General features: G+C 39.8%; 1 protein-coding gene across 2 annotated transcripts in view; it reads right to left on the reverse strand.

The window, feature by feature from the left end:
* Positions 1-20987, reverse strand: part of fndc7b (fibronectin type III domain containing 7b) — a 59707-nt gene extending 38720 nt beyond the window's left edge. Inside the window, exons 1-18 of one of the 2 annotated variants that reach the window (XM_002665313.8) lie at positions 20899-20987; positions 20799-20820; positions 18771-19031; positions 18344-18604; positions 17450-17719; positions 15082-15342; positions 13032-13304; positions 12291-12557; positions 10695-10955; positions 10351-10611; positions 9662-9925; positions 9001-9261; positions 8393-8653; positions 7346-7606; positions 5024-5284; positions 2754-3020; positions 1148-1408; positions 425-679 (exon numbers count right to left, since the gene is read on the reverse strand). In XM_002665313.8, coding sequence (XP_002665359.4) covers positions 425-679; positions 1148-1408; positions 2754-3020; positions 5024-5284; positions 7346-7606; positions 8393-8653; positions 9001-9261; positions 9662-9925; positions 10351-10611; positions 10695-10955; positions 12291-12557; positions 13032-13304; positions 15082-15342; positions 17450-17719; positions 18344-18604; positions 18771-19031; positions 20799-20820; positions 20899-20949 — 4279 coding nt within the window. In that variant the 5' untranslated portion in view covers positions 20950-20987. Of the gene's footprint in view, positions 1-424; positions 680-1147; positions 1409-2753; positions 3021-5023; positions 5285-7345; positions 7607-8392; positions 8654-9000; positions 9262-9661; positions 9926-10350; positions 10612-10694; positions 10956-12175; positions 12258-12290; positions 12558-13031; positions 13305-15081; positions 15343-17449; positions 17720-18343; positions 18605-18770; positions 19032-20798; positions 20821-20898 lie in introns of those variants that run through there. The other variant, XM_073939657.1, reaches the window with a different exon arrangement.
* Between the last annotated feature and the right edge of the window lie 4268 nt (positions 20988-25255).

A 25255-nucleotide genomic window follows, 5' to 3' on the forward strand; every position in this document is an offset into this window, starting at 1 on the left:
CAGAGATTTACTACAGAGTAAACTATTAGTATTCGTAGCTATAGATTAATATCTATATCTCTATTAGTTCTCTATGGACTATTTAATGGAGGTAGTGGAAAAGAGAGTGGGAAATGTTTATTATTACTGTTTTTGGTTTAAGATGTCATATCTACTTAAATATTAATCATGATAAACAAATAAGACATAGAATTGGTGACTTGGCACTCATGAAGTGCATTGCAGGTCAAGTTCGAGATCTGAAAAAGCGTACACGTCAGCCTCTGGTGGATTTGCGAAAACAAAAAAAAAAACGTATCTCCTGGGATATATTTGGCGCTCTCCAGAAATGTATACAGGGGTACATAATCAGAGCAAGCCTGGGTTGGTTTATAAGAGGTAAATCCTCATAGGATGCTTGTACAGTGTGTGTATGCGTGTTCACCTGTCTGTAGCTGCGTGCGTGCTGCATAGCTGCTGTTGCAGTGACTAGAAATGGACTGCACAAAGACATTATAAAGGCTCCCGCACATCAGCGTGTTGATGGCACAGTGGGTTTGGTTTGTAACGCAGGAGGCCGAGTGTCCGCTTGTCTCCACATATGCATAGAAACTCTCTCGGCCCAGACTGTCAGTCCAGCTGAGCTCAGTGCTGGTCCCGCAGCTGTAGTTAGAGCTCACTGCTGCAGGGGTGCATGGGGCTGGAAAACAGCAACAGAGGAAAGTTTTATTTCGAGACTATGAAGTATGTATAGCCTTTATTTCCATAGTAAATATGTGTTCTTAAAGATCCCGTTAATTAAAATAAAGTTTTTAGATGTTAGTAGTAGTATTGCTAGTTTTTAGGATCTCTATAAGCTAGTACGCCAAAACAGTGAAGATGCTTTAGAAGATATGAAACAGATATAAACTTATAACTTCTTAGAATTTCTTATTAAATTATGACCAATCAAATGCTAGTATCTGACATGCCCCGCCCCCATCAGGAGGCTTCACAAGAGTTCAACCACTCCCACAGACAGAGCGGTGATAAAACGAAACGCTATTGGCTGCTTTTATAAAAGGGGCAGGGCTATGCCTATGCCTTCATGTTTTGTTGAGATCACGTCACACATTGAATAAAAATGCACATCACTAGATGCTGAACTTTGAATGTGTGGTGGACGTACCTGTGATAACACTGAATGGAGCACTGGGTGAACTCCAGCACTGCGGGCCCTGGGCTACACCGTACACACTGTAGGTCTGACCACACTGCAAAGAGTCCAGGGAACAGCTGATGCCAGAGGAGTTGCAGGAGGCCGTGGGTCCCAGGACAGACGTGGCATTGGCCTTTACCCACAATGCATCTGGGTCCTTCACCCAGGAAACCAGGGCCACATTAGTGCTGCAGTTCAGTGAAGGAGACCTCATTGTTGGAGGACACGGTGCTGGGACATCACACAGACAAGTTAAGGAAGATTATGCTAAAGCTCAATCAATCCAGACTGAAGTAATACGAACTTAACCAGGGCAAACTCGACCCGGGAGGACCGGTGTCCTGCAGAGTTTTGTTTCAACATTAATCGAACACACCTGAACATGCTAAACACTTTAGTCTATGTGGTTCACATATGTGTTAAGATAGCTGGGCCACATTTGCTATATCTTCTCTGGGCCACATTAGGCTCACAGCCACATTAGCCAGAGCTTACTGTGGCGAACATTTCCCAAAAGTGGCCCACAATTGTTTTAGGATAACTGGGCCACATTTGCCATATCTTCTCTGGGCCACATTAGGCTCACAGCCACATTAGCCAGAGCTTACCTTGGTGAACATTTCCCAAAAGTGGCCCACAATTGTTTTAGGATAACTGGGCCACATTTGCTATATCTTCTCTGGGCCACATTAGGCTCAAATCCACATTAGCCAGAGCTTACTGTGGCGAACATTCCCCAAAAGTGGCCCACGTATGTTTCAAGATAACTGGTCCACGATTTCCAATTCTTCTCTGAGCCACGTTAGGTTCTCAGCCGCAATAGCTAGAGCTTACTGTGCCGAATATTTGCCAAAAATGGACCACGTATGTTTCAAGATAACTGGGCCACGTTTTCCATATCTTTTCTGGGCCACATTAGGCTCACAGCCGCAATAGCCAGAGCTTACTGTGCCGAATATTTGCCAAAAGTGGCCCACATATGTCTTTAGGTTTAGACCCAGATTACTCTTAAATGACTATGCCACTATTTTGCCAACTGTGGCCCACATTTGTCCTCTGTCATTTGGGCCAAATTGATAATTTTCCACATGGGCCACATTGGGCTCACATTCAGATTACATTTTGCCATAAGTGCCTAATATTTGCTTTAAATGACCCATATGTGAATTTGAATCTTTGGCCCCCCTTTGCCATTGTTCAGGTGGGCCACTTCAGGCTTACATTCATATAGTCTGGGCCATGAAAGAACACCAGTGCCGCACAACTGCCTAAAGTGGCCCACATTTATATGCTATCTGGGTCTAAGATGCTAGTAAGTTATTATATCCGAAAAGAGGCCTTCGTCTAATGCAGCAACTTCCATTTTCTTTTGATATTTGTAATGATATTGTTCTCTTGGACTTATTGGCTTTATCTGCAAATGTTTTATGTAATATTCCAGTTTTGGATGGACATATGTCTTCAAGTTCACTAGAAAGTTATAGGCTGTTGTGTTTAATTAGGATCAGATCTAAACTCTGCAGGACACCGACCCTCCAGGACAGAGTTCGCCATCCCTGTGCTGAAATCTTCATACCTGTTTCCAGTGTAGTGCTGGCCCATGCTGAGCTGTTACAGGTTCCATCATTAGCAAGCACGGTGACATTAAAAACCTCCCCGCAGTGGAGCGGCGTGAGGTCACAGGAAGTGTTGGAGGTTTGGCAGGAAACTGAAGAAATGCTCTGATTCTGTGTGTTTGCCAGGGCTGTGTACACACTGGCACCAGCAGAAGCATGCCACGACACATGTACCGCCTGTGAGTCACACTTCAGCACTGCGGTCACGTTCTCAGGATCACAGGGAGCTTGAAAATCAAAATATTACTGTAAGAGGTACATTCGGGACAGGTGTAGACATTAATAAAACACAACACCCAGCAAACAATGACCTAGCGGACCACCTGCATTTTTGGGCAGAACAACTTAAGAGATTAATACAATCAGATCACCGTCGGCTTATTAGTAAAACACAGATACTGTAAGGGGTAGGTGTAAGGTTGGGGTAGGTTTAAACATTAATAAAACACAAGAACAACAAACATGAACTAAATATCTCATCATATATTCAATGTTATGTTTACTGTATTAATAAAAATAAATATCAATAAAAAATTGAATGATGTATTTGTGGCATTTTATGTATTGTTAATAAACATTGCACATTGTTCTTTTGCCCCATATGGTGATGTAGACGTCTCCAAAACCCCACAGGTGGACAAATCTAAACTTGATTATATTTAAACGAATATAAATATGCAGATAATAAAAATAAATATCAATAAAAAATTGAATGATGTATTTGTGGCATTTTATGTATTGTTAATAAACATTGCACATTTAAATAAATCATGTCGATATTCCTTATTTTTAAATATTTTTTTCGTTTTTTTTGGGGGTCGGCATTTGTTCAAATAATTATTTTATTTTTGTTAAGATTTTTGCACAAGAGTATGGGCTCTATTTTAACAAGGTATGCGCAAAGTCTAAAGTGCATAGCACAAAAGCATTAAGGGCATGTCCGAATCCACTTTTGCTCTTTAAAGGATGGAAGAATACGCTGTGGGCCTTGGCACATGGTCTAACAGGGTTTTGCTTATTCTCTTAATGAGTTATGGTTGTGTTTTAAGAATAACATGCATTAAACCAATCAGAGTCTCATCTCTCATTCCTTTTAAGAGTCAGTTGTCGCACCATGGCACATTTGCTATTTACATGGCAGAGTTTGTTAGAGGAAAAACTGAACGCTTCACAACCGAGAAAATAGTTAAACAAACCAACTGCAGCATGAGGATAAAGAATGAGCCTCCTCCATTCAGCCTCTTTACTTTCTTTTTACTTTACTCCTTTACTCCTTTACTTTGGTGGAGTAAGGAAACGGTGGAAACTCACTCCAATGAACACATCCATTATAGCCCACATATTTAATGTCATTTGTTTATTAATTCAGTTCTAATTTCCTGCAAACGAATAAATAATATAATAACAATGAAGTGAGGTAAAACATGTGGAGTTATATCCAAACACATGTCCTGTTCTTTTGCCCCATATGGTGATGCAGACGTCTCCAAAACCCCACAGGTGGACAAATCTAAACTTGATTATATTTAAACGAATATAAATATGCAGATAATAAATATTAACATTATACAAATGCAGATTGCCATGAATAAACTAAAAAGTTTCCCGAGGTGAATAAGGCATGGAGGCAGTGGTTTTTATATTTATGCATAAATTAATAATTTTTGTGTCATTTTAATCCTTTAATTGTTTTCATCTGTAAAGATATTTGTGTATTGCTGTACATCCTGTGTGTATTAAGCAACATGTAAGCATTTGGACCTACACAGGCGCATAACTAACATGCTCTGTGCTGGAATTTGGCAACGTGCCAACAATGCGCCTTAACACACCTCTATTTTAGACCAGCACACCCATGAGTACAAAAAGTGGCGCAAATGGATTTGCTATTTAAATAACGTAGTGCAAAACGTGAAAATTACAGTTGTGCTGGTCTAAAAATAGCTACGAATCCCGCCATACAAGTCTTGCGCCTTATTGCGCTGGGTGTATAATAGAGCTGGATTTGTACACTTAACTCTGCTACTAATCAACTAAAACTATATAAACAACAATGTATGTTCGCAAAATAAAAGTACACTAAAGCTAACAAAAACATCAGTCAAACTTACTAAAACCAAAACAACATCTGTGCAGAGAAAAAATATACTAAAATAAAACTATTTTAAATAGTCTAATCTAGAAAATCCCTTGGCCTTTCTATCAAGGTGAAACTGATGCGTTTCCCTACCTGTTGTCACAGAGACGTTGGAGCCGGCTAAGCTGTGGCACTGATTATCTTGAGAGATGACGTTTAGCATGTAGGTCTGTGCGCAGGTCAGGCCCTTGAAAGAGCAGGAGAGGTCAGAGGTCGTGCAGGATTGATTGTACTGGCCTGGGCCGGTCAGGACACCGTTGTAGGATAATGCTCCGGCTGTGGGACCCCATGATGCCTTCACAGTGTTGCTCACACACTCCACATTGGCACGGACAGATGAGGGAATACACGGCACTGCCAGGAGAGAGAATTTTTTTGGTTTTTAGGGAAACCATGATTGGTGAAATCACACTGTTTAAAGGTAAAGTACATATGATTTTTAAATAGGAGGATGGGAGTAAGGTTTAAGGCAGGGACCACCAACACTGCATATTTTGGATGTCAACTTTGTCTGTCACACTCATTAGAGGTCTTTCAGGCTGCAACCGAAAACACATACTTCCATACTATATACATAGTATAGTAAAAACAGTATGCGAACCGAGTAGTATATCTGTATTCATAGAATAAAAAAAGTTGTATTCAAGAAGAAACCGGATGACGAGATTCTGAAGAGCGCATCCAATGGGTGCTATGCTATCCCATGATACACCATGCGAGAATTCATAAATGGAAGGTGTGATGAAAACGAGCCCACCAGCTCATCTTCAGGGGGAGAAATGGGAGTTCGAAAGGGGAAAAACTGATGCAAGGTGATGTTTATTTACAGTGCCAAAAAGTCCATCCACAGTGAAGATATTTACAAGTGCTAAAAAAATAATAATAAAAAGTACCAAAGAAACAACAATCAGGAAAATAAAATCTGCAAAAATATACTCCAATTATATCTACAAAAATAGTAATAACAGGTATTCACAATAAACTTGCTCGAGGCACCACAGTAGCATTGACTTGGTTAACAAGTGTCAAAAGGTAGTTGGGCTATATAGCCCAAACTCCCGCCCGTTTGTGGGCTATACTATTCAAAGGTAAGTATTAAATTGGACAAATACGCAAACATTAAAAAACTTAACATTCAATCTACACTTCACATTAAACACATAAAGAAAAAATCCTAATATATAATTAACAACAAAACATAAATGTTCTTAATATAAATAAACACATAATACACACTTCATGAACACAAAACACCTATTGAACAGACATAATGGTTTCGTCAGCTTCCGATCGCAGTGCGCATGCGCACACAATCCCATTCATTCTTAAACCGGGACTTCCTATGTGCTCGGTTTGACCAATCGCGACCGGAAGCCTGACTACGCCCACACAGACAAACATCAAACAGAAAACACAACACAACAGGTGAAGTGGAGGTGAATGAAATGCCTATGAATTGACTTACAAATTGCGGAGAGTGAATTTATGGAAATATGTCCATGTGCTATCGAGATTGCGTGTGCACCCGCTCCTCCAATAGCGGCAACGGCAGAAGCAACGTAATTGACATGGGTAGATCATGTGACCATGAAAAAATGGCGCATGTAGAATGTCCAAGTTCCATTCATACTATTCGCATTTATAATGTATAGAACGCACTTTTTCAACAGCCGAGTAGTACATTCTAATTCAAAAGCAGTACATCCTATGGTGCTATTCACGCCCATTATGCTATGCTAGCGAATGACATGTTGCAAATTAAGCGTTTTATTTTGATTTGCACCAATTGCTCAATTTAAAAAATCTGAACCCAACCAAGTAGGAGCACCTCTCAATGATCTGATGGACCCAAACACAGCGCCGAATGAATATACAGCATTTTTCATCCTTCCTAAAGCACATTAAACACAGCTAGCAGCCAAGCAGACGAACATCCTTCCGATGACGCGAATCCCCATTTATTGTGAAGTGAATTTGACTCATTAAGCGAGTAAACGCAAAATATTCAAGCCTCTAAATGCAAGCGAATAGCATCTGTTTGCTCAAGCCACATCCGGTATGAACACCCCCTCGGAATTGCATTATGTTTTGAAGTTTTCATGTGGTCTATGTGGGGGGGAGAGAAGAGTTTTTATTCACAGGGGTTTAGGTGATCTCAGAAGAGATGGGTTTATTGGGTTTATAGATGAAGTTATTGTCCGTTTTAACTGCGTTTTGATCCAATTATTCAGTCTGACATGATGACAACTGAGATCTCACAGTGTGGGATCACATCCTTGCAGTCTGACAAGCTACAATCATTTAGGATTCTGAAAAATGGGCTTGAATTGTGTTTGCTAAAGGTGTTTGAAAAAATAAAACAACATACTTCATCTTTAAATGCATTCTTTCAGCTCTCCTGTCTATAAATCTCACCTGTTTGGACAGGACGGCTCTGGCTCCCTGGCCCTTGACACTCTCCATTGGATGCTGTGATGATGGCAGTGTAGTTCTTACCACAGTCCAGGCCAGTGACAATACAACTAGAGCTCTGCGTGGTGCAGTTGAGCACAGCGCCACCTGCTGTGGTGGCCAGGACAGTGTAGTTTAGAGCTGTGACACCCAGAGCCCAGCTGACGTTCAGGCTGTTAGTGGAACAGTCCACGAATCTGGACACAATCTGAGGGGCGCAAGGTGCTGGACAAAAACACGTGAGGAGTGAAACATTTCAGTATAAGTATGGAAATCATGACTACTGTGAATTGTACGGTGAAACACAGGCTCATTGGGAGGATGTGTCCAAGTGTAAATTTTTGTGAACTGACAAATACATGCTCACAGGTATGGCTGACATCAGAATTTATAAACCCTCCTGAATTATTAGCCTCCTTGTACATATTTTCCTCTCAATTTCTGTTTAACGGAGTGAAGATTTTTCTCAACACATTTTTAGACATGATAGTTTTGATAACTCATTTCTAATAACTGATTTCTTTAATCTATGTTATGATGACAGCACATAATATTTGACTAGGTCGGCAAGTTGATTAGGCAAGATTAGGCAAGTCATATATGTATAACAGTGGTTGGTTCTGGAGATAATCCAAAACAAATATAGCTTTAGGGGGGTAATGATATTGACTTTAAAATGAGTTTAAACCAATTAAAAAATGCTTTTATTCTAGCTGAAATAAAACAAATTAGACTTTCTCCAGAAGAAAAAATATTAGAGGAAATACTTTGAAAAATTCCTGAATCTGTTCAACATCATTTGGGAAACATTTGAAAATTAAAAGAAAATTCACAGGAGGGTGAATAAATTTGACTTTGGACTTTGGTCAAAAATGCACATGACGCCCTCTTGTGGATTTGTGAAAACTGCAAGACAAAATAGTCCGGGGTACATATTTGTCAGTACTCAAAAATGTAGCCATGGGCACATATTCCAAAGAAGCCTGCTAATATCCTAATGGAATGTGCTACCTGTCTGGTGTCTGTTCTCTGCACTGTTTGGACTGTCACATGTGCCATCAGAAGCACTTACGACAAACACATACTCCTGTCCACAATGCAGGCCGCTTAACTGGCACCCTGGAGTTTTGGTATCACATGTGATATTCTGGCCATCTTTGCCCAATGCTGAGCCTCTGTAGGAAACAGCGGCAAGACTGGCGCTCCATGACAGAGAGACGGAGTTGATGCTACAATTCACAACGCTCTTTACATTAGTGGGTGAACAGGGAACTGGAGAAAGAAAACAGTTCGACATGAAAAAGAAACAGTGAATACCTTTGGAGTGTGTGGTTCGTGCACTGTATAAAAGGCGATTAGTAGGCCCACACTGAATCTATGCATGTAGAAATCCCCCAGATTTTAAGCACATCATGGAGTCTGTTTATGTACTTGTGTAAATGTGTGTAAATTTACATCAATTCAGTTTATATTTCAGTAATATTATTGACTAATATGAAAATGCTCATATTAATTTTTGCAGTCTATTTGTGCAGTGTATGCTCATTTGATTTACTGACATTATATCTAAGCTTTTATTTCTATATTTTCAGTTGTCATCAGTATCAGTTTAGCCTGACCTGTGCGCAGGGTAGTGTTCTGACTCTGCAGGCTGGAGCAGTTCCCATCTACAGCGCTCACACTGATGGAGTACATGGTGCTGCAGTGCAGGTCAGCGAAGCTACATGATGTAGTGTTGGAGGAGCAGTTTGTATAGTGTCCATCTTCGCCCACAGCAAACGCAACATAAGATAAAGCACCACGGCTTGCTTGCCATGATGCATTCACCAAGCTGTTGCCACAGGTCCGTGTAGCCGTAACGTTAGTGGGCACACAGGGCACTAGTAGGGAGAGAGTGAAGAAAGCATGAGAATAACACACAAAGAGCACCACTGAAATACAAATAATTAAACATGTAGTGAATAGGCAAATGTACTGACAGTTGTAGGAAGCATAGATTATCCAGTCTGATCTCACGAGGAAACGTAAGTAATTTACGTTTTGTCAGTTTAGTGGCTAATTTGTTCGAATTTGTACGAGTTCAGTCGTATTAAAATGCACGATTTTAAAAAAGAGGCGTGGCACCCAACCCCACCCCTAACCCCAACCGTCATTGGCTGATGAGCAAATTGTATGAATCAAATTGTATGAAAAAGTTACGAATTGCCGTGAGATTCGTTGGATTATCATGGGTCAATGATGCTACTGAAGTAATGTTTTGAGAATGAACCCGTGCCTCACCCTCTCTGATCACTACAGGTGCACTGAGCATGCTCAGACAGGAGCTGTTGTATGACTGGAGCTTTATGGAGTATGAATCTCCACACTGCAGATTGCTCATGTTACAGGACGGCACGCTAGAGTTGCAGTAAAGCAGCTTCCCAGTGCTTCCGGAAACCACAGTGGAAATATAACCTGCAGCACCGTCTGTTGGATCCCAGCTGAGCGAGAGAAGACCTGAGGGGCACTGGACATCAGCCCGGACATGTGCTGGACCACACGGTACTGCAAAGAGAGCATGGTATCTGTTTTAATAGCAAACTATTGTAGGATTTTGCACAGTTGAAGTCAAACTTATTAGCCCCACTGTGAATTTATTTGTGAACTCAACTTCAACTTCAACTTAAAATTTAAAAATGTTTCAAGCATTACAGACAATAACAACAAACAGGTCCGCGACACCTCACTTCATTTTCATAACCGGTCACTTTTGTTTTCACATTGGGGTTGAGGGCGGTGTGATCGTCCTCTGCCTAGAGCGGCAGTTCAGCTTGCTCCGGCCCTGCCACCACCTTAGATATTTTAACCTCCAGTGATTTACTCATTATTAGTGTTGTACACCTCTGTAGTAATGTAGCGAAGAGAAGAGACCTTCAAAGACCTATAATAAAAACATTTAACTTAAATGTTATGGACTAAAGCTTCCTTACCGGACCTCATTTGTATGGCACGGGAAGACATACTGGGACAAATTCCATCATGGTGTAGGACGCTAATGCCATAAACTTGTCCGCACTTCAGGTTGGAGATCCGGCAGCTGCTGGCTGTGGTGCTGCAGCTGAGTAACCCTCCAGCCTCGTCCTGCATAGTGGCAATGAAGGAAATCACACTTGGAGATCCCTTCCAGCTCACCAGTGCTTGGTTTTGTTGACAGTCCAGCACAGCTTGAACACCCTGAGGGGGACAGGGACCTAAGAGATAGGACAGGAAGTTGGTTATGAGATGTGAAACGTCAAGGTAATTCCGCTATGGTAAATTTGCACATCTATTGCACCTGTTTGTACAGTGATGTTGTCACTGACAGAGCTGTTGCATCTGATATCGGATGCCATGACAAAAGCTGTGTAATTCGATTCACAGCTCAGCCCGGTGATCTGGCAACGTACATCCATTGAGCTGCAAGTGTAAGCAGTTCCAAAGCGATCCACTGCAGTGGCCATGTAGAATACAGAACCTAATGAGGCCTCCCATGTCAGAGAGATAGAATCTGAGCCACAGTCCACCACTGCTGACAGACTTTGAGGTTTGCAGGGAGCTAGAAAACACAACATAAAGTATTTAAAGCGTGTGTACTTTGGTTAAACAGCAAATCTGAATTCCTCCATTCGGAATAATACTCAGGCAATCAGAGGTTCTTTGCATAGCAGTTGTTTAATGCATTCTGGCAGGAATTTGGGTTGAAGGATTCATAAAGAGGAGTTGTAAAGGGTATGTCTGTTTGAAATGATGGAGAAGAGTCTAATTTAGACCCAATCCCAATTCTGTCTTAAGCCATGGTCATACTGTGACTTTTCGCCCCATAGACTTCCAATTACACAAGACAAGACACGACAATGTTTGTATGTTGCTGCGTTCCAATGTTCAAGAGTGGTGCACTCTGTTCTGCAAAAACACATCATATGATTGCTTGAGACCACATCAAAATGTGACCTTTCTGTACATAAATTTCAAATATGGAGCACTCGCTCACTTTATCTATGCCTGATCATCATTATCCTGCCTGTTTTCGCAGCGCTGTCAGAAAGAATTTCACAAGCTCAAACTCTAGTATGGCCACAGCTTTAGCCCTTCCACTTCCCCCTGTGTTTAAGGGGTATAGATGTTTTGATTTTCTTTTGCTTGGAGGTGTAGGGGTAGGGGAAATTTGAAGGGCTTTGAAAGATTTCCTTGAATTCAACAGCTACAGCAGCAACATGGCTGCACGAGCGATCAAAGAGACCCAAAACTGGCAATAATAACATCTGCACTATAATCGGAACACCCGAGGAAACCCAGAATCTGATAGGTTTGATCTCAAAATTACTTTTCAGCTTTCAGAGTGAGAAACCTGTTAAACGTTACTCATTTTAAAGGTTCAATAGAAAGAATTGGGTTTAGGAGTATACAATAGAAGTTAGTCTGGTTAGGAAAATGCCATTTTCAGTGTGCTTATTCATTTTCTTTAGTGTTGTAAGAGGCCTGGAATGTATTCATGTTAAAATTTAGAATAATATTTAAATGTTTTTTTGCGTAAGCCAACAAATTAACTGCTGCTCATGACCACTTGTGCTAAAGTGGTCTACGCATCAATAGTTTATAATTTCACAAACACCCATCTAACCAATGCACTAGCCTTAATGCTTAACCTATCCCATTGTCTCAATCTGAAGATGTGTAAAACTCTGGGTGATGGTCAGACCATTGCAGGACCAGTGTGTGTCTTTAGATTGTGGGGACAACTGGTGCTCAAAAAACCTGCAAACTCCACCAAGGGACCTGTTTGTTGTGATGTTCCAACCATTTTACAAGACCTGATGACTTAAAACTGCACCTGCTTAAATTGATTGCATGTAACCATACTGTTTGTCCACCAGAGGGCATTGTCACTCACCAGTCTGACCTACTTCCCCCAGAGACAGAACACTGGAGCACTCATTATCAGCAGCAGTGATTATCATGGTAAGACTCTCTCCACAGTTTATGCCGGTGATCGTGCAGCTCTGCTTCAATGAGCTACACGTATAGTAGCTCTGATTTCCACGGTTGCCAAAAGCCTCCACTGTGTACCGTAGGGCTCCATCCGCACCTTCCCAGCTGCTGGTCAACACATCTGTCTGACAGTCGGTGGACGTGCGCATGTTCCTTGGTGGGCAGGGTGCTGGTGGAATGAGATTAACATAATGCATCATATGCTGTGAGTTGAATATTTAGGCCAGGGGTGTCCAAACTCAGTCCTGGAGGGTCGGTGTCCTGCAAAGTTTAGTTCCAACTCCAATCAGACACACCTTGGCTAGCTAATCAAGCTCTTACATAGCTTTCTAGAAACATCTTGCAGGTGTGTTGAGACAAGTTGGAGCTAAAATCTGCAGGACACCTGCCCTCTAGGATCAAGTTTGGACTCCCCTGATTTAGGCCAACAAGTCAAGACAACAGTCAAGAGCTGGTGTACTGCATAGCTCCAACTTCCTTCAGCACACTTGCATGGAAGTTTCTAGCATACTTAGAAAGAGCTTGATTAGCTGGTTCAGATGCGTCTAATTTGGCTTGGAACTAAACTCTGCAGGACAGAACCAAAGAACCAAGTTTAGTCATGATAAACACGTATAGATTTTGAAGATATATTTATTGTTACCAGTTCGTATTTGAATCGCTGAACTGGATGGGGAGTTGCACTGCTGTTTAGATGAAGATGAAGAGCCCGAGACGGTGAAGTTGTAAAGGCGTCCACATGTGGTGTCAGTAAAGAAGCAAGATGTGTCTGTAGTCATGCATTCCATGACCTTTCCGACCGAGTCAACAGCCCTCGCAAAGTAGTAAGCAGAGTAATTATTTGGAGCCCAAGAAAAGATGATGACATTGCTGCTGCACTCCCGGTACAGCATCAGATTGGAGGGAGCGCAGGGAGCTGTAAGCATGCGTACAAAGAAATAGATTAAACTTTAGTAAGATAAGCATCAAAGAACACAGAATACAGACAATAGCTAATCTTAGTTCCCAGTATCTTGTCTTCTAATCTCCTAACCTTGTTATTTGAGTTTCTGAAATGGGTTTTAGTTTACTGTTACGCCAGTTCTTACTGCTCTGAAAAGAGTCCCGGCAGGCACTCAATATTATAAGACGATAATATTAGGTTAGATTTAGGTCATGACGTCAAGTGATCAAAATGTATTGCCTAGCCAGTGTCTAAGGACAATGGTAAACTTACGTCCAATAACGACATCAAATAATGTCGATATTTGGTTGATTTTACATTGTGTAGAAAAGTGACCAAACTTGTCTGATAGATGTCTTAGTGGTAACGTTCACACAACATCAAGCTGTAACATGATTAGATGTTGATATTTGGTTGATTTTAGGTTGGACATTGGAGTCGGCCTGACGATAGGTTCTGACGTCAACCCGATTTTCATTCCCAAACAAAATCCAACGTCCCCAGTACGTTGGGGTACAACATCGATATGATGTCACGTTGACGTCTTGTGCTTGCAGGGGTGATTCACGTAATGGATGCCTAAGAAAAAGGCTTGTTCTCTAGGTACTATATTCTCCCTGATTCTCCAGAGGACTGGGTGGGTATTAGCTTCCTCCCTGAGAACACATAACACCTGGGATAGCTCTTGTCTAGATTTTGATCTTTCATTTTAAGAGATACCTAAAATGCAACTCATGCTGTCTTTTCTGAAGTTTGAAAAAAGGTGTCTGTCCCAGTGGATTTTCAATCAGATGTAGAGCACTGAAACTATACTGAAACCATTATAGGCCTTGGCCTGAAACATACAATGCACAAGTACGCCAATATCAAATTCTGTCTACCTTCTTTCTTTTGTCTCAGAATACAATTTAGATCACATATTTGCACTGCATCCTCAGCATTGCCATAGCTGGCATGTTATTTGTTAAAGAGAATGACTTGAAAAACGGCAATCCACAGACATTTGAAGATAATTTTGTTGCCCCATTTAGGACTGTAGCAACCATATAATCCATAATACCATTAACTGAGATATAATAGCTTAAAATGGATTAGGAACACAGTACCGGCGGCTTCTCAGCTTCCATGAGTTCACAAACAAGACAAATGGCAATAACTTTGGAAGCATTATGTCCTTCATGTAACAAATACACCTCTATTGAATGAAGAACAATTTCCCACACTGTGACATGACTCTTGATCGAACAATATACAACTATCTGAAGTGGGTCAGCACAACAGAAAAAGAACACTTGCTGTTGTGAAACTATTCAGATGTCCCAGTAGAAACAATGCAATCTCCAGGGACTTCTCTGTTGTGGATCAAGTGTCTTTAAAGCTCTTGGATGAATAGAGGGCATTGATGATCAGAAATGCAAGAGTATAGATATCCAGGATGCACACCACAAATCACTGATTCTAGTTCAGATTATTCTCCCTGAATGCCAACAGGAAGCAGTGTTTGGGTGTAATGCGTTGCAAGTAACTTGGGTTACTTATCGGATTACTTTCTGTCAAGTAACTAGTAAAGTAACTTATTCATTAATAAAAGTCACCCCAGTTTACTCACCTCACTTTCACTGCAACAAATCCAGCATCAATTAAAAGTAATCAACCCTAACTGTGAAGTGCAAACTCTGAATATTTATTGCTGAAGAGTTTTGGACTTGGTTTTTGTGCGTCCTATTCTTCATTTGTGTCAACATCTCACCTGTTTGGAAGGATGTGGTGGCATTGCCAGTGCTTTCACAGTTGTTGGACTGTGCGATAACGTGTACGATGTAGTTTTCTCCACATGCTAGCTTTACAAGTTGGCACATTGTATTGTTCGATGTGCAGGACAGAACTGTACCACTGCGACTTACGGCAGTGGCACGGTAAGAAGTGGCTCCAAACACAGTTGTCCAAGTGACTGAAGCTGAATTTGTAGCACAGCTGTAGTCCACCGAGACTGACGTCACTGGACCCAGAGCTGTGTGGCAAAGATTTTGAGTTAATAGACAGAACTGACTTTGAAGAGAGTTTGAACTCAAGTACGTTTAAACTTAATTCTACATTAATTCTTAATCCAGTCGGCCATATCAGAAGGTGGAGGTGTCAAACTTACTCAACTGGTTATTTTCTTTTAAAGGATTAACTAATTAGCCTATATGCTAAATGACAAAATTTTATCTCAATACCATTTCCAGCTAAACTTGATTACCCAAGTCTGTCACTGCTTTCCAAATTAAAGGATACATCCCTATGCCCAAGGGGTGTCCAATCTTATACCTTCTTGCAAGAGTTCTACCTTCTTGCAGAGTACAACCTTGACTGTATCTGTCTGTAATTACCAAGTGCTCCTGTAACCCCCGCTGGTCCTACGCCACCCAACCTGTTCTGAGCTGGTATTGAACTGGTGACGTTCCACATGGGAGTCAGTTGTTCTACCAAGGAAGCTAAAGACCATGGCCTTTAGCATCTATCACTAGAGCACCTTTAGAGGTCAGGGGAGTGAGGTTTACCTGCACAGCACTTACTAGCTGGCCTCTGCTACACTCACCCCCCTAAACCTCACTCCCATCCGGGTCACGGCACCAATGTATCCCCGCTGGCCCTACGCCACCCAACCCATTCCGAGCTGGTATCAAACCGGCGACCTTCCGCATGTGAGTCTGTTGCTCTACCAAGGAGGCTAAAGACCATGGCCTCTAGCGTCTGTCACTAGAGCACCTTTAGGGGTCAGAGGAGCGAGGTTTACCTGCACAGCACTTACTAGCTGGCCTCTGCTATACTCATTCAATTCCTGCTTTTAGTTGTTTTTGATCATGGTTGGACCTGAACTCTCCAGGAATTTAGATCTCCAGGAACAGGATTGGGTACCCCTGCCCTAAACTCTTCGTAGGGTTTACCCTCTGGAGCAGAGGTCCTCAACCCTGTTTCTGGAGATCTACCTTCTTGCAGAGTTCAGCTCCAACCCTGATCAAATGTACCTTAAACAATTAGTTAGGAGTTGAAGCAGTACTTAATTACATGCAAGTGTGTTTGATCAGAGTTGCAGTTGAGTTCTGCAGGAAGGGAGATCTTGAGGAACAGGGTTGGTGACCCCTGCTCTGGAGGCGCAGCTTTGTAGGGATTAGGTCAAAGGGATAAGCCCTCCCAAATGAAATGCACTGTTCCAGTCAACTTCTTTGCGCAGAGTATTGTGGGACCCAAAGTCAACATGAATTATACCATTTAAAATGGCCAATTTTGAGCCCTTTGGTTTGAAACAACAATGCAGTGGCCTTGATTTTTTTACTATTTGAAGTGCCCTTCGAAAAGCAAATCAGAACTGGAATGCACAATGGATCATTTGGATTAATTTAAGGTTGGGGTTCAAGTGTAACTCTGCCGGTCCTATGCCACCCAACCCGCTCCGAGCTACTATCAAACCAGCGACCTTCCACATGGGAGTCGGTTGCTCTACCAATGAGTCTAAAGACCATGGCCGCTGGCGTCTGTCGCTAGAGCACCTTTAGAGGTCAGAGGAGTGAGGTTTACCTGCACAGCATTTACTAGTTGGCCTCCGTTACACTCACCCCCTAAACCTCACTCCCATCCGGGTCACGGCACTAATGTAACCAAGCCGGTCCTACACCACGCTGGCCTCCATTACACTAGCATTTCTATCAACAACTATCTTGTTTTGTTTGCAAGGGCAACAGGATCATCGTAGTTTTCCACAGTTTGCTTTTCAATATTTAAAAAGGGTATATATATGCCCCAAAAATGTATATTACAAGTGTATTAAAAGTTTAACATTTTGAACTTCATCATCGAGCACTAGCTTATGTACCCTTGCTAAAACTACCCAGTACTTCCCAATACCCTTACCCCTACCTCTAAAACAGCTCCTATACTCTTCTATCAAAATAAAGGCAAAAAAACAACAAAACAAAACAATAAAACAAAATACTCATATGATTAACTTAATTTGACTTAAAAAAAAAACTCCATAGTCTATTCCTAAAGTATTCTTTTTCAACATGTTTTAAACTCCTTCTGAAAGTGGTCAAAAGTAGAAAATCTGCAAATATATTTGAAAAGATATGGCTTACTGCTTGTTGTATAGTTGATCTGCCTGGGTTCTCCAACTTCCATGAGGGCATTAATTGATGACACTGAGATTAGGTATGAAGAGCAAGGTGACATACTGGTCATCTCTAGTGTGTTGTTGAACACAGTGCTTGAATATAGTGTAGTGTTTATCGAATTCCAGTTTTTGATGGTAAGGTTGTAGACTAGAACCTTGTCCACAGGTTGCCAGCTGATGCGGGCAGACTGGGGGCCCGTCTGTAGCACTGTGACCACGGCTGGAGGCTGGATCACTGAGAGTCAAGACATTAAACAATGGGGGTTAACATTTGAAGATAACAGTTACATTCATGTAAAAACCTGGACACCCTACACAAAAACTGTCACTGAACCACCAACTATTCCAGCATATGTTTTACACAGTGCCCTTCCAGCTGCAACCCAGTACTGGGAAACACCCATACACTTTCACATTCACACTCAATTGGCCATTTTAATCCAATTCACCTATAGTGCTTGTGTTTGGACTGTGGGGGAACAGGAGCACTTGGAGGATACCCATGCCAACACAGGGAGAACATGCAAACTCCACACAGAAACACCAACTGACCCAGCCGGGACTTGAACTAGTGCCCTTATTGCTGTGAGGCGACAGTGCTAACCACTAAGCCACCATGCCGCCTCATCTCCAACTATTGTAGATTTGATGCTGTGTTTGGGATGATGGTCCTGTTCAGGACCCAGTTTTGGCTTAGATTAAGCTCATCCCGAGTGTGTTCACACACACCTGAAGCTCCAGATCAACATCAAACTTCATCAGTTCAGGTGTTTGATTAGCTCTGCCAACAAAATAAACTTTATAGGGTGTCCAGACTTTTTCACAGGACTGATTCAAAGCATTACTAATGCTCACTTACATGTAGTGACCGTCCGTACTTTGCTTTTTGCTCCTAGACCTCCAGCATTGGATGTGACCACATAACAGTCATACGTAGTGGCCGGTCGAAGATTTCCAATTAGCGTGCTGTTATTTACATAAGTGAAGTTGTACCGTTCCCCTGTCGACGTTGAATTTATCATCAAAATGTATTGTAGTGCTGTTTGCACCCACTCCCATTCTAGCCAGATGGCTGTGCTTGATATTGACTTTGAATAGGTTATCTGAGATGTACCCGGTGCTGGAGTGGAAACAAAAGACAAACATTACTGTTATCATATCATCTGCACTCGGTTTAGTGATGTGCAAAGATCAAATTTGAACCTAATATTCTTCACAATTGTTGTCTATTCAATTGATTGCTGAATCACATATACTTAAACACTAAAAAAAGAGGGAATAGTTACCTGTTCTTGCTATTTTTGTATCAACACACAAAACAGTATAATACATAAACCCTTTAATTGTGACCGTGTACAGTGTCCCCGTCTTCAAGCCAAACACCTCTTTCATCGACAGACTCCCGGGGACCGACGTTACAACTGGAGCTGTATTTGTGTCGTTCACAACCCGAAGGTCCAAGAAATAATTTGTTACTCCCGGAAGTCTGTTCCACTGAACCAACAGCGATGATGCCGAAGGAGAGGATATTGCATTTATATTGCATTCTGAAAAAGAAAAGATCACTCATTAAAGTCACATTCTAGTGAAAAACAATTAAAGTAAACACGCACACACACACACACACTCACACACACACACACACACACACACACACACACACACACACACACACACACACACACAGAGAGAGATATATATTTATTTATGTATATATATATATATATATATATATATATATATATATATATATATATATATATATATATATATATATATATATATATACAGTTGGAGTCTAACTGATTTATTTTATCTTTGCCATGATGACAGTAAATAATATTAGACTAGATATTCTTCAAGACACTTCTATACAGCTTAAAGTGACATTTAAAGGTTTCACTAGGTTAATTAGGCAAGTTATTGTATAATGATTGTATAAAAATTTTAACTGTTTTTATTCTAGCCAAAGTAAAAAAAATACACAAGACTTTCTCCAGAACAAAAAAATATTATTTTTACATTTTTAAATGTTTTAAAATAAGCTTCTCCTCACCAAGGCTGCATTAATTAATTAATTTATTTATTTATTCAAAAAAAAAAAAAAAGAAAAATTGTAAAATTGTGAAATGTTATTGCACTATAAAATAACTGTTGAAAAGTATAGTTTATAGTTTTACTTAATAATTTATTCCAGTGATTTTACTGATGAATTTTCGGCTCCATTACTCCAGTCTTCAGTCACATGATCCTTCAAAATAACTCTAATATTAATAATAATAATAAAAATAATTATTATTAATGGTAATAGTAATAAAATCAATAATGAATGAACAAAATTTTCTATTTGAAAATTCATACAATAAGTAATAAATAAATATTAAATAAATAAGTAGTCACCTTTTTTACATTAAATAAATGCCTTAATGAGCAGAATTATATTCTTAAAAAACAAAACAAAGAAAAACATACTTTTTGACCAGTAGTTTATATATATATATATATATATATATATATATATATATATATATATATATATATATATATATATATATATATATATATATATATATATATATATATATATATATATATATATATTTAGTTCACCCCTTGCACATCTCTCTTTTTTAAATTTTTTAAATTAATATTTTCTATGAGATGCTTTACAATAATATATTTGTGTATAATCATTATATTAGAGAGAACTCCAAAAATGAGTAAACCCAAATAAATATGTTGGAGTAAAAATCTAATAAAATTTGAATAAACAGGAAAAATACAGAGAAAAATAAAACATGTATAAAATAAATTAATTTTATCAAAAATAATTTTAAAAAATTAATAAACTAATAATAATAAATTATTTTAATAAAATTTTTTGTCATTTTTTATGCAGTAATTTTAATGTATCATCATTTCATGCCTAAAAATATAAGGTGAACAAACTATTATTTTTATGAATAAAACTGTTTAATAAAACTGTTTTGTTTAAGTTCCAAACATTAGTGACTGCAATCACTAAGAAATGGATAGAAATATTAATTTTCAAAAGTAGATGAACTCATTTATGCTATATTGTTACACTGAATTACATTTGAGTATGTATTGTCTGGTAAACATCATGGGGGAAAATGTACAATTTCAATACCCATTTATTTTACTAATAAAACAAAGATTAAACAGGCTAAATCTGGTTCATTATAAACAATATTTTCAATGTAACTTGAATAAATGTAACAAAAGTAGCCACCATTAAGATTAAAACGTTTACTGGTCAAATAAAACGAATCATTCTTGAAAAGTTGACTTACCTTGTGACTGAGTGCTCCATATCTGGCAAAAAAGAACAACCACAGTTTTATTTATCGACATTTATACACATAATTCATTTGTACAGACTGATAAGTTTACCTGAGTTAGAGTCAGTAAAACTACAACACCTAGTGTCTCCAGCACTCTCATCTTTGACAATACCTGAAATATTTCAAATAATGGTTTACAAGGGTGTCAGAGACAAAAGGTGTTCAGGTTCTGGGCTATAGAGCAGGAACACCTCAGGCGAAAGAGCCAATCAGAGGAGCCGCGGGGCCCGTCCTGTTCTGCTTTCCTCCCTGAGGAGCTGCCAAATAACAACAACAAAAAAAAAAAGCCAAAAGGGAGGAACTGAGTGGTAATCTATATTGAGGGAGAAACTATCAGCACCATCTATCAGTAAGCATTTCATAATGTTGTCCGAATCTTTAATGTATTGGCCTACAGTAAAGCATTGAATAAAAACACAACTTTTTAAAATTATTATTTTATTCTTTTTTATTATACAACAAATTATGTGTTTATTAAAGTCTGGATGAACCGGAAGCTGTTACAGTTTTTTTCTTCTTCGTATTGTAATGCAATTTCTAGAGAAATGGAATATTAAATTAGTAAACAGTGGGCGGGACTTGTTTTTTCTATTGCAAGCTGACTGGATGTAGTAAAGTAGGCGTTTCATGCAGAAAGATGAGGAAAATGGTTTGAGGAGAGTTATTACAGCCTAACAGACTCATCCTGCTCATCATTTCTGTTTGTTGTCTAAACTGACAGCTGGAGGGGCGTGGTTATGTGTGTTAGCCACGCCCACTCAGACAGACCTGCGGCTGGAAGGGCATCTGCTGCGTAAAAACTTGCTGGATAAGTTGGCGGTTCATGCTGCTGTGGCGACCCCGGATTAATAAAGGGACTAAGCCGACAAGAAAATTAATGAATGGGGTTGCCAGTGGATGCCCTTCCGGCTGCAACCCATCATTGGGAAACCAGTGTAAACTCCCGTACCTTTATTTTTTTTCTGAGACTGTAACTGTTTTTACAAATCACATTTCATCAAATGTAAAACTGTTCCAGCATTCCCAGCGGCTCAACAGCATTTCCGGATTCTCAGACTCTGTGAGATCCGAGATGATATTAATAATAGCAAGACTTTTTAGAACTGAAGGGATTAAAACACAAAAGATGAAGATGTGGGAACTATTAGCTGAACTCCACTGGGAATTTACAACACAGGAGATGTGATCATGTGTTTACCGTCAGCATACCTCACGACAAAACACACAACAATGTGATGACGTGATTCATTCTAATATTATGAAACCCTTTTTAAAAAGATATTTTGGTTTTACAAATACATAGTCATTCGTTCACTTCTTCTTTTTTTAGCTTCCTTTCTTTTTTAATCCAGGCTCGCCACAGCAGAATGAACCGCCAACTTATCCAGCACATTTTATACTCAGCGGATACCCTTCCAGCTGCAACCCATCACTGGGAAACATCCATACACACTCACACACTTCGGACAATTTAGCTTACCCAATCACCTGTACCGCATGCATGTGTTTGGACTGTGGGGGAAACAGGAGCACTCGGAGGAAACCCACGCCAACACTGGGAGAACATGCAAACTCCAGACAGAAATGCCAAGTAACCCAGCCGAGGCTCAAAACAGTGACCTTCTTGCTGAGGCGACAGCACTACCTACTGCGCCACTGCGTCATCCAAGAATTTTTTTATGAAGTTATATTAGTTAAGGAGAAAGTCCAACACAATCTCACGGCAATTCGTAACTTTTTCATTTAGTGGCTAATTCGTATGAATTCGTACGATCTAATTCGTACAATTTAGTACGATTTGCTTATCCCCCAATGACGGTTGGGGTTAGGGGTGGGGTCAGGTGCCACGCCTCCTTTTTAAAATCGTACCATTTCGTACGACTGAACTCGTACGAATTCGTACGAATTAGCCACTAAACTGGCAAAACGTAAAATACTTACGTTTTCTCGTGAGATCAGGCTGGAAAGTCAGAATGTGCGGATATTTAAGCACCTTTACCTCAGTCTCCGTCAGCACAACCAACTCCTCAACTTGGCCCCATTCCAGCCACGAGTGCGCCAATGCGGTAAATTGTATCAATATAAATACACATAACATACAAAACTAATCATTTAAAGGAATAAACACATAACATACAATGCCACATCATCATCTTACCTGCGAAGAGGATGGCTGACTGAGGCGAAACTGACGTGTCGATATCTTGAAGCACAGGCGTTTCAAAAATATTTTTTTAAACACCCAAAAATTTTACTTTTCACAGGTATATATATATATATATATATATATATATATATATATATATATATATATATATATGCACAGTACAGGCGTCATGGTGGTGCAGTGGGTAGCATGATCACCTCACAGCAAGAAAGTCGCTGGTTCAAGCACCTGCTGGGTCAGTTGTCATTTCTGTTTGGAGTTTGCATGTTCTCCCCGTGCTTGTGTGGGTTTCCTCTGGGTGCTTCTGTTTCCCCCACAGTCCAAACACATGCGCTATAGGTGATTTGGGTAAGCTAAATTGGGCATAGTATGTGCAAGAGTGTGTCCCAGTGTTGGGTTGCAGCTGCAAGGGCATCTACTGCGTAAAACGTGCTGGATAAGTTGGCAGTTCATTCTGCTGTGGCGACTCCTGATTAATAAAGGGACTGAGCCCAAAAAAAATGAATGAATGAACAAATTAATGAATAAACAAATGAATGAATGAACGAATGAATAAACAAATGAATGAATAAATGAACAAATTAATGAACAAATGAATGAATGAATGAACGAATGAACAACTAAATGAATGAATGAATAAATGAATGAATGAATGATTGAATGAATAAATGAATGAATGAACGAACGAACAAACGAACGAATGAATGAATGAACGAACGAACGAATGAATGAATGAATGGTACACACAGCACTACTAAAAAACACAAAATTATATTGAAAAGCATTATCAATTGATCGTGATGTGCTGGGATATTGAATTTAGCCAAATCAATGACACGATAATCATAACCGAATCTTCACACCCCTAGTTATAATAGTTTTTTTCATGTTTGGGTGAACTAACCATTCTTCTTGCTTTTGTAATGAAAAAGTAAAAAAGAAACACACACACACACATCAATAATGCAGGGAATGAATTTTACTGTCAAATAATGTACCTGACAAACATCCGAGGGAAGTTCAATTAACAATTAGATTTATCGTTCCCTCAGAGGCACAGCATATAATGTAGAGGAGTTCAGTTTACTTTATCTCAGATTAACGCTTGTTTCAAAAACTGGAAATTCACCTTTAGTTTCAATTCATGTTAGTTATTCTGCATTGACTATTTCACAATGTGATTGGATATGCACAAAATGGCCCTTCATAATAACTCTTTAACCCAAAATAATAATGAAAATGACTATTAAAGGGAACCTATCATGCCCCTTTGCACAAGATGTAAAAAAATTCTCTGGTGTCTCTATTGTGTGAAGTTTCAGCTCAAAATACTACACAGATAATGCTTTCTAACTCTCTGAAACTGACCCTTTAAGGCTTTGATCCTAATTGTGGTGTTTTGGTGACTGTCGCTTTAAATTCAAATGAGATTGTGCTCTTTTTAATAGAGGGCGGAGCTACAAATGCCTGTGTGTCAGCAAAGGGACAGATTCAAAAACAAGACTAAGAGAGAGATGGTCACTAGTGGGCGGGGCTTTCCCCCTCTGATGACACGTACAAAGGGAGAATGTCAATCAAAGTGTTTCTGCAGACTGATTTCATCAAGTCTGATTATAAACAAGTATAATTAATATTTTTGTATTACTAGAGGATGACTATATTCACACACTGCTGACACACAACTGTGTTTAAGCCCCTTATAAAAGGGATTTTTGCATAATAGGTGCCCTTTAACTGTTTTCTCTGTAATCTAGGGAGTTATTGTGGGCGTTTGGTTTTACTGCAGAACAGAACTCTAGATCAGGCATGTCCAAAATCGGTCCTGGAGGGCCGGTGTCCTGCAAAGTTTAGTTCCAACCCCAATCAGACACACCTGGGCTAGCTAATCAAGCTCTTACTAGGCCAGGGGTGGCCAACCCTGTTCCTGGAGAGTCACCTTCTTGCAGATTTCAGTTGCAATTCATATCAAACACACCTGCCTGTAATTATCACGTGGTGTTCAGGTCCTAATTAATTGGTTGTAGCAACTGAAATCTGCAGGAAGGTGGCTCTCCAGGAACAGGGTTGGCCACCCCTGTACTAAGCTTTCTAGAAACATCCATGCAGGTGTGTTGAGGCAATTTAGAGCTAAAATCTGCAGGACACCGGCCCTCCAGTACTGAGTTTGGACACTCCTGCTCTAAATTTTTAAATCTCAAAATGGTTTTTTTTGTTCTTAAAATTTTGAGTCTAATGTACA

The sequence above is a fragment of the Danio rerio genome, chromosome 23 (assembly GCF_049306965.1).
Source record: "Danio rerio strain Tuebingen ecotype United States chromosome 23, GRCz12tu, whole genome shotgun sequence".
Classification (NCBI taxonomy): Eukaryota; Metazoa; Chordata; class Actinopteri; order Cypriniformes; family Danionidae; genus Danio; species Danio rerio.